Genomic DNA, 11,290 nt, shown 5'->3' with positions numbered 1-11,290 from the left:
TATTCCAAGAAGCAACCATGACCCTCCTACGTAACTAAAGGCACTAAACTAAATATTGCTAATTAATGTACTCCGAAATTCGAGTAACATATATCCCTCTGTATACCTCAGTCCACTTTACCTGCTACCCTATCATTATGAATAATATCAAGCACAAGTATGAGAGTATATAATTGATAGCTGATGAAGAAATAATCCTCAAACCGATATAGCTAGTTATAACAAGCTCATAAACCAAAATTATTGTCTTTGTACACACATTAATCCAACCATATCCTAACTAACTAGCTGACTTACCGGTAATGAGTTCAACAGTCTTGTAGCCTCTTTCAATGGACTCCCTCACAGCATCCACCACCACCTGAGTCTTCCTACTCACCACCCCCCAGCTCTTCTCCGGCTTCCCTCCTCCTCTCTCCACCGCCTCCACTAGCCGACTGAACTCCGCCACCATCAACACCTCCTGAGCCTCCTCACTTTCAACCTTATGCTGATTCGGCTCCGAGCACCACCTCTTATCGCCCTGCTTCGCGAAGTCCACCTGCGACGCCTCCCAGAAGGACCCGTACCCGAAGTTCTCGTCGAACGGGACGATGAAGTCGTGGAGCCGAAGGCAGCCTTTGGTGCCCAGAGCCGTGAGGTCAAAGCTTAGGTAGGAGAGGAAGGAACAGTGGAAGGTGGCTAGTCTGCCGTCGGCCCAGTGCAAGGAGGCGCCGCATGAGAGGATGACTCCGGCGTCGTTGTGGACGGTGCCGGGGAGTGCGAGGACGGAGGTTGGGAGCTGGAAGTCGACGGCCCAAAGGATAGCCCGGATGCAATACCAACCGACGTCGCCTAGGGCTCCGAGGCCATCCAGCTCGGGCTTCACTCTGATGTTGTGAGTCAGAAATTGTGGACCAGGATTGTACGCCACGCAGCTGTGAACCTGTTGAACACAAACATCTCATAATTTTGCTCTCGCATGTATTAGCTTTGCTTGTTATCTTTTTGGGGAAAAAAAAATACTATCTGATCTTTAATATGACTAACTTGGAGAGACTAAGAAAACTATTCCTCTAATCCTTAATATAGGACTTAATTGTTGAGTTGATTTTGACCTTAAATATAAGACTATTTCTTATATTTATCAATTTTCTCTAAATTACCTCTGAATACTCCTTCAAATATAATCAAGTAGAAGAGAGAGATGAGATATTAAGGAAGATGATTATAATGTTTTTAAAAAAAAACATGTCATATTTCTTATAATTAACTAACTTATTTAACTTTCTTAATCTAATCAAATTAGTTAATTAGATTTTATATTAAGGATCAGAAGAGTACATTATAATTCAATTACAGCATATGTTACATGATTGTTTTGAAATATTTAAATGTATTATTAGATTATATATCAGTTTATAGGTCAGGTAAATTAGTTTGAAAAAAATGATAAATATAAAAATTTAAATTAATTTATTTAAAATTTTTAATCTTTCTAAATTAATCAATTAAATTTTATATTAAAGTAATTTGTTCAGTTTTCTTGATCTCCTAAATTTATCTATTTAGCTTGTTGTGAATGTGGGTTACTCGAACAAATTTCGGCCTTCGGCCCAAATTAATAGTTGGACTTTTCGAAAGTGGGCCAGAAAATGTGGATATTTTTTTAGCCTAAAGAAATGGTGGATATAAATTATTATGAAAAACACAAATTTCAAAGAGATTAATGGGTACTTGATGGATTTGTTTCCGACTATATTCGGATCAAACTTGGTCTATCAGTTCTTTGAAAAAAAAGGGTAGAAAGTTGGGAATAGATATATCACACACACACACACACAATTCAAGAAAGAGGCACCAAAATATTTAAACTTACAATTCTCATGCCTATATAGAACAAGTGTCGGGTCTAATGAAGAGGCACAAATACTCAAATTTTGATTTCCAACTTTTAATTCCAACCAACATCAGATATGAGAATATTCATATTTCATATTAAATTAAATACTATATCTGATTCTTAATATAAAATTAAAGATTTACTTTGTAATTCAGTTTCTTAATTAATAAAGTGAATCTTACATTAAAAATTGGAGATAGTATCTAATAAACCAACATTATCAAAATTAAATCAAGAAAACTTTATGAAGGATCATGGATCGAAAGTAAATATAAATAATAAGAAAAAAAATGAATGAAAAGATGATAATATACAAGACGCATGCGCGCCCACTTCTAGTATTATTATATTCATTTTTTAAATAAAAAAAGTAGGCATATGTTCAAACTTGTCTTTGGATTGAGATTTAGGGTTAAGATGTATCCAGCACCCCGAAATATTTTGTCAGATGCATCCAATAGCTTAAAGTATTTTGTGGTGCATCCAGTACCCTGAAATATTTTTTTATGTGCATTTAGCACCGTCAAGTATTTTTTTGGTGCATCCAGCATCTCAAAGTTTTTTTTTTGGTGCATCCAGCACCCAAAAATATTTTTTGGTGCATCCAGCACCCAGACAAAAAAAATACTTCAAGGTACTGGGTGCCCCTAAAAAATACTTTAGGATATTGGATGCATCACAAAATACTTTAGGGTACTGGTTGCACCTGAAAAAATATTTCAGGATGTTGGATGCACCTTAACCCTTGAGATTTATTTTATTGAGTCATACGTATACCAATCTTATTTTATTCGGGTGGGCTTCACTTTATGGTGTCATCTCCTTGTATTAAGGAAACTATGTCCTAGTCATTTGTTAAGTTCACCGATATTTTAATTTTCTGTGGGGCAACATTTATATATTTTAATGTAAACAAAATGGTATTTTCACGACATTTGGACACAGCGATCCAGTTATCAATATCGCACCATAAAGATAAACTTTGCTAGTACTAGTAACGCACTCAAAAGATTATAATAAACATTCACATCCTAAATGGATATACGTTGTCATTCAGAAGAGTTTCTCACGTAAGAGCATTAATTAGATAGATAGAATTTTTTTTTTATTCTTATTAAAAAGAGTATTAAATGCTACTATATTTCCTTTCCCCTGTTCCCCCTCTTTTTACCTTTACTATATATTTAATAGGGATAGAATTAGAAATGAAACATTAAAAAAAAGTATAATTAATAAATAAAAAGAATTAAAACCTCTTTATACAAGTAACAAATAATAAGGACCAGAGTGGTATCATATAGACACTGGGAAGGAAAGTGCCTTAGTTTCAGGGTTTAATTTAAAAAATAATATTACCTCTAATACTTAATATATAAGAATCGGGTAACTAATTTGTAGATATCAAAGAAAGAAAAAAAATTATGTCAAATTTCTTATATACATCATATCAAGTTTTCCAACCACACATAGCCATGTTTTGTTTTTTTGTTTTATATGGATTATAATTAAATAATCTTAAATTTTAACATTTTAAAAATAGAATATATGATCATGTGTGATTAGAGAGCTCATAAATATTGTCAAAAAAGAAATTATTTAACTTAGTTATTTATAACAAATATATATTAGTTTTCCTATAATACCCTTTCTAATAATATGTATTGTAACTCTTTTACCATAGGCAATCAATAAATTAAATTTGGTAGACAAAATAAATTCACCAAAGCGAATTCTCCTTCAAATTTTATACTTAGAACTACATACATACTAAATCTTATATTTAGAAGCACATACATATATGTGTTCACACCTTTAGGGGGGAAATATGAAGTCAGTCCGCATAACACACTAATATGGAAAAAAAAAATTGTACTTATACGTATATATTGATGCTACGTGTGATCCTTAATATAAGTACTAGTTGACTAATTTGAGTAGACTAAAAAAGTTTGTTAAGTTAGTTATTTATAATAAATAGGTATTATCTTTACTAGAATACGCTTACTAATCATATGTATTAACTAGAACTACCATTTTTAGCTCAAAAAAAAAACAAGAACTATCATTTAATGAAATCTTTAACATGTGCAGCTATTATAAGGACTATTTAAAAAAAAAGATAAATATGAGAAATAAAATAGATTAGGGTTCTAAATTTAGGATCAAATTGAATGTTAAACTAGCTTTATATTAATGACCGGAAGTAATATAATACACTATGATGCCATTTTGTTAGATAAATGAGCGATAAGGAAGTAGACATATCTTGAGCTATAAGCTCAACAGAAAAGAGATCAGACATTTAAGCCTTTTATCTGGAGGCATGTCTGGGTGTTCATTTTATACACCGCACTGGCGCTTATACCTATGTCTTGTAAATTTGTCTCAAACAAAAAGAGGTTAATTATTTGATTGGTTTATCATAAATATATTTCACGTGTTATATTATATATATTGTTTGGATAACTCGTTCATTATTAAATATTATATATGTGTGGGACGTTAAGTTCTGGCCTAATGTTTTCAATTACATCATTAGTTTTTTGTGGGATTAAAAAACATGTCTAATGTTTTCTAAAGCACTGACAATCAAATAAACAGAAAAAAGGTATGCTATGATATTCTAGATTAATAAGTATGACCGTGTTATTCTTTGTCAGAAAATGTATCCTCTAATTCATATTAGCGAGGGTGATTCTCGGTGAGTTAAATAAAATAAGGTTCATGGTCAACTTATTTCGGCCTAAAATGATTTTTTTTTCTTTCGACAAATCACATGATGTTTTGTATTATTGATTAATTTAAATTTTAGTTGAATTTGAGCCTAATTGACTGTATTTTCCCGGAGTTACAAACTCGAGAATTTATTTTAGGGTATTGAGACTTAAGACAAGTTTTATGCTCCCCTCAAAACAATGCAGTGACATTATTTCATCCAATGAAAGTTTTATAGCTCCCAAGGCACAGCCATATGAGCATATGACTCTTGAATTAGCTGCCTTTAGTGCTCATTGAAACATTTAAAATTTTTAGTATGTAATTTTTTCAATGATACGGTTAAAAAATTATTTTTATTTTAAATTTTATATCTATTAAAATAACAAAATTATTTAAAATATAAAAAATAAACTGAATCTGGATGATCAAAATCAATGTAAATGATCTGAATTAAGGTAAGCACCTCATGGATGTGCTCTCCTTAAACCAGATTATGCAAATTAAATCTAATTTCAAATATATTGCTCAATTCCTTAAAAAAAATTGAACTGCTTAGCCAAATAAAATTTTAGACGTTCGTGTCAAAACGTGAAGAAGTTCATAGAGGATCTGTGTGTGTATGCTTAATTTGTGTGTGTCAATCTGCTGAACCAAATCCTTGAAACTCCCAAATTTAGGTTATCCAAGCTACCAAGCTACCTTAATAAAGCAGAAAATCTGGGTCAACTTTCAATCTCAGCACACGCCTTAATTTTAGTTTTTCCTATTTATCTCCGTTTCCCATGAATCCCTAAACTTACAATTCAAATTTTGTCTTTCTTTCTTTGTCTGTCTTACCTTCTTCTTACGAACTTGACATGTTCTTGCATTAAATTTCGCGGTGCATCAATCCAACTCACTCCCAACAAATAAAAACAAGAAGGAAAAATCAACAAACAAACGAACCAAAAAAGAAAAGAACCCTAGAACAAGAAAATCCAACTCATATGTAATGAATATGGATCAAGAAAGAAACAGATCAAAATCGTATTAATTACTGTTTGAAGGAAGCTTACCAATTGAAGTTGACCAAAACGCTGCGTATCAGACAGAACCTCCTTCATCTTCTGCGTTCTTGGATGGTGCATCCACATGGTGCCGTCCATGAACTGTACGCCGTTAGCCTCGCAGGCTTCCAGAATCCGGTCGATCTCCGACACGTTCATCGCCACCGGCTTCTCCAGCAGCACGTGTTTCCGCTTCTCCGCCGCCATCACCGCCCACTTCACATGCAGCGCCGTTGGAAGTGGCACGTACACCGCGTCCACCTCACCATCCTCCAACACTTCCTCATAGCTTCCGTACACCCTCACCGTCTCCGGCAACCCGTTATCGCCGGCGAATTTCGAAGCCTTCTCCACCGAACGACTCCCTATGGCCACCAGTGTCGCGTTTGGGGCTCGGCTTATGGCTTTGCAAAGCTTGATGGCGATTTGAGCGCAACCGATAATACCAAAACGCACCGTCGTCTGATCATTCGCCATCTTCAATCAGCGAGTAGTGTGAGATATGAAAGGGATGAAGAACTTGGAAGGCCTCTTATTAGTGATTGGAAAGCTAAGCTCAATTAGCGTTAGTTGTACTGTATTAAAGTATTAACTGATAATTACAGGTGGCTGGATCCCAAAACGTGGTTTTTATTATATCATATTGACCTAGCATTTAATTGGGGTACCTTTCATTTTTTCCGAAGAAAAAATTGCTAAAAAAACCCCCTCTTAAAATATTTATTGCTCAAAAGTATCTCACTAAAATTTGTTTAAGGACTCATATGTGTAACTCAACTTTTGCCAATGCAATTTTTCTGCAGTTGTGGGCAACTCATATTTAACTATGTATAAAATAAAAGATTTTGCACATAACTAAATATATCTTGCACACAACTGAAAAAAAAAAAAAATTTGTAACATCTAAGATGAGCTGCATCCATTTTAATTCAAGCCCTTTAAAGCAAAAAGGAAAACTCTTAAATAGGGACCTTTCGGTAATTTTTCCTCTTCTTTATTTAATTTGCGCAGATACACATGTGTTGCTTTCAAGAAAATATATGTTTTTAATTTGCATAGTTTATGCGTATGCTTCTGTTTCATGAATTGTCTTTTTGGGCTTTAATAATGCAAATGGAAGAAATAAATCCTTTAAGAAATTAGTAATTATTGAGCATGGAACAGTAAGCAATTAGCTGGCCCAAAAAGGAAAAAAAACAGTAAGAAATTACTTAACCATGGTTGACTTATTCAAAAATAATAGTTTTTTTAAAAATTATGTATACGAATTATTTAATTAATTAGAAGCAAAAGCTTCTAGAATATCCATATATTATACTCATACAACAGCCATTAAAGCAAGTCCATTTGGGAGCGGGCAATAGTTTAATTTAATAGTAATCTTGTGGATGAGGACCCAGACTTCACCATCTTTAACGTATATAAGCGAAAAGAAATCATTTTTGGTATAAAAAAAAATTACATTTCGGGATCTGTTTATATCCTTTAATGTAATTTTCATCCAGTTCGGATCGTCAGATATAATTTTTCAAATCCTTCCATTAATATTATACTACCTCTACTAATATAAAAATTTGATAACTATTTTGAAGATATTAAGAAAATTAGTTAAATTGATTATTTGTAACATATATTTAATGTCTTCCTAACTTATTTTCTATAATAATTATGTGTATTGGAATTATTTCTTGATGGGAGCCCTTTACATTCAATAAGGATATTTTGATTAAAAAAATTATAAATTTAGAAGATAAAATGAATTGAAATATTAATCTGGTCTCCAATTATATCTTACATTAATAATCGTAGCTAATATTTATATATGAAACAGGTCAGATATGATAGCTAATTACAGAGGGGGTCTCAGTCTCACTCTTCAGGCCAGAAGTTTAATTTCTTACCATTATCAAACAATCGTCGAAGTTGGAAAAATATTTTTTTATACTAAATTTGTATTATTTTATTGCAAGATATGATGAGTATCCTTTAATTAATACGAGAATAATGTAATCAGGTAAGCCAATATAATCAATACTTCATATTAGAAAATTTCTTCCACATAATTTATTTATACAAGATGAGCACGTATTTAGGTCAAAGTTATTGCGATAGATAATTAACTAATTACGTGTTTACCCTCGCTTGGTTCAATTAGGCAATTTCATGAGAAGATAACATTTCATGAAGTTAATATATATATATATATATTTATATGTATAAGTTGCTTAGTTAATTTTGTACTTTTTGCGAAGTTACAATTATTCTTTTTAAGAAATATATTATTTTTTATTTGCGAAGCAAAAATATTAGGTAAGTAGAACTTACCAAGATTTTTATCAGAAAGTTATTTCCCTATTCATAAATTAAAGGAAGTCCAAGGCTCAATTTTTCAAGTAGAAGTCGAGCCTTTTAACGATCTAAACAAGATGTATTTCACTACTTTTTGAAAAGTCCAACTTCCAGTTCTTATGCGAAGGGGACTTAGAATGTAGAGTTAAGTGTTTCTCATTAAAAAAAAAAAAAAAAGAGTTAGGTGTTAAACATCAATATATCTATATATAAAAAACAGATATATGTATAACATCTTAATAAGGATAGGTCAACACATATTGCTATAATAATAAGGTCAAGAGTGAATGAGTTAAATACTTGATTCCTTCACCAAAGATAAGGGTTCATATCGTAAATTGAAAAAAAAAAAAAACAGAGTTACTTTCGAATTGAACTTGATAACGCTAAATTCTGACACAGGTATGTATTGGATAACATATATACACATACACATATACATGTATATGTATGCATATATGTATGTGTAAAAAGATGTGAGTGGGTGTGTGGATTTATGTGTCTTTTACTTGATAACGGCAAGCCCCAGATTTCGGTGACCATTCCTAAACAAAAATCCCAGCATGCTGCAGCACGAAGCACAAGATTTCTGATATTTTATTTGTTTCAAGATTGTCATGACACACCTCTTTAATTCCTCTTTTTTCAAAATAAATTTTTTTATCGTACTGCACTAAATTTTCTAAACAATTCTATACTTTAATGAATGTGACAAATAATATATTATATATATAGGTTTTTTATTATAAAGGAAGGTATAGATAGTGCAAGACAACATGGTATGGGTTATTAAAGTGATGAGGATTATTCTTACTAAAAAATTTAGGAGATTTTTTTGTTGGGTGAAAAAGAGAGTTAGGAGCTAATATCATTTGTTATTTATTGTCATTGATATATCTATTGAAAGTTTTAGGTTAATTTATGATTAATTTCTCAAATACTTAGAGGATTTTGTTCTGAATATTATAATATCATGTGATGTCTTAGATTTTTAAGAATTACGTCTGGTGATTTACTTTTGCCTTTCAATATAGATAGAAGACAATTTTCAATAATGTTATTTTTTGTCATCACCGTCAACAAAAGTCAATTTCAAAACTTGTTTAGTATACAATTATATCTTTACTATTGGTTTACACGTCAACATGTGTATGTGATAATCTTCTGCGTGTTTACCCGAAAGAAGGTTTAAAAAGATCAATTTTAGATGCTGATGGCCACCCACAAAACATCTTATAAAATGTTTATAAAAAAAATATTTTATATAGTTTAATCTCTAAAACAAATCGTACCATTAAAAAAATGATAAAGTGCTTAAATATTCCAAAATATCTATGAAGAAGTACTCTGAAAGTGTTTTTTTTTTTTTTGCTCTTATATACTATAAAGGTTTTATATTTCATAATATTGTTGCTTTGAACTATTAATCGCTGTTAAGTTTGACCATTAAAAATACTGGTCAAATCGCATAATTAAATAATCAAATTTAATGACAAATAACGGTCAGGACATTTTGTTATGAAAATAAACTTCTATAGAGCAAGAAAAATTTTTAGGTGTTAAGTGCTTCTTCATGAATACTTCCGAAATATTTAAGTATTTTATCCCTTTAAAAATTTGAATCTATTTAAATTTAATTTTAGCTTTAGTTGTACCATATATATAAAACTCGTTGTCAAAAGCAACCTCCGCTAATGTTATCTTTCTTTGCCGCCTTTCATAAGCCCTTTTGCTTCATTCAAGGAGCCTCGTGTGTGCCTCTCAATAATATAATATTTACATTATAAAATAGATTTTATATTTAAGCCCAGAGGATTATAATATAACATAAGACTATATGCTGGCGAAAAAAAAAAAAAAGACTACACACACAATACATCATTGACCTAGGGTATGCATTCTTCTTCTAGAGAACCAATATGTAGCTATAAGACAAATTTGAAATCAATTGTCGCCTTTTAAATCCACTTGATCAGATTTTATATTCTTCATGATCATTGCACTGCTTTTCTCCCATTAGCATTTATGAATTTCTTAATATATAATTATAATTATCTCATCATATTATTGATAAAATTAGACATGTTTTTAAGACTTATAAATAACATGGTTTTATAGAAATTTATATTTTATATTTATATATAACTTCGACTAAATTGTATATCAAGACGAAAATTGGGGATAAGTCCCTATTTGACAAGTTAGTTGTAGAATGGGACCTGACCTTAAATGACAATAAGTTTGAGAGTAAAAAGACCAAATAACTCGAGTTGCATATCCTTAATCTCGAGTTGCACATGCTTGATACTAATTGCATATTGCATATACCTAGTTGCATATGAAACCTAATTGCATATCATTGATTTTAATTGCACATTTGTGATCCCTAGTTGCATATGCTAGATTCTAAGCATATTACATATGCCTAGATACATACATGACCTAATTGCATATCACTCATCAAAATTGCATATCCTTAAACCCTAGTTGCATATGTTTGATCCTAATTGTATATTACAATGCCTAGTTGCATATAGGACCTAATTGCATATCCATGATCCCGAGTTGTATATGCTTGATCCTAATTACATATTGAGGATGCCTAGCTACATATAGGACCTAATTGCATGTCCATGATCCTGAGTTGCATATGCTTGATCCTAATTACATATTAAGGATGCCTAGTTGCATATAGGACCTAATTATATATCACTAATCCTAATTGCATATATTTGATTCTAGTTATACATTGAAGATGTTTAGTTACATATATATAGGATCTAATTATATATTACTGATCCTAATTACATATCATTAATCTCCAGTTGTATATGTTTGTTCCTGATTGCATATTGCGTATGCATAGATATATATAAGACCTAATTGTATATCACTGATCCTAATTGTATATCCTTGATCTTTAATTGCATATGCTTGATCCCAATTGTATTTCATTAAGGGTATTGTGGTAATGTTATTTCCCTTTTTAATTCTCTAAAAAGACCTCAAAAGTTCAGGTCCCACTCTACAATTAACTTTTCAAATAGGAATTTATTCCAATTTTTCCTATATCAAGAAGAGCTTACCGATATTTTATTGATTTTTGACATAAGTAACACCTCTTTTTGCTCTTCAATTTTGAGTGGGGAATCACAACTTTGCTTTTGTAATCTTGAGGTGGTAGTAGTATTTTCTTTTTATAGGCACAAATATATTCTAATTTGAGGCAATTCTGTTTGACTCTTCTAGCAGAAATTTGAATTTTGATTTATGTGCCACATCTTGAGTTAATATT

At 31.4% G+C, this 11,290-nt stretch overlaps 1 protein-coding gene across 1 annotated transcript; it reads right to left on the bottom strand.

The window, feature by feature from the left end:
- Positions 1 to 260: 260 nt before the first annotated feature.
- LOC114736054 (uncharacterized oxidoreductase At4g09670-like) lies at positions 261 to 6,172 on the bottom strand. Its single transcript, XM_028923833.1, has 2 exons — positions 5,656 to 6,172; positions 261 to 925 (listed from the first exon to the last, which is right to left on the bottom strand). The coding sequence occupies exons 1-2, from the start codon at positions 6,121 to 6,123 to the stop codon at positions 281 to 283; spliced, it is 1,113 nt and encodes a 370-aa protein (XP_028779666.1). The 5' UTR covers positions 6,124 to 6,172; the 3' UTR covers positions 261 to 280.
- Between the last annotated feature and the right edge of the window lie 5,118 nt (positions 6,173 to 11,290).

The sequence above is a fragment of the Neltuma alba genome, unplaced genomic scaffold, assembly GCF_004799145.2.
Source record: "Neltuma alba isolate B1F8T4 unplaced genomic scaffold, ASM479914v2 tig00013289_pilon, whole genome shotgun sequence".
Lineage (NCBI taxonomy): Eukaryota > Viridiplantae > Streptophyta > Magnoliopsida > Fabales > Fabaceae > Neltuma > Neltuma alba.
The sequence above is the reverse complement of the archived record's forward strand: the minus strand, read 5'-3'. Positions and strand labels throughout refer to the sequence as shown.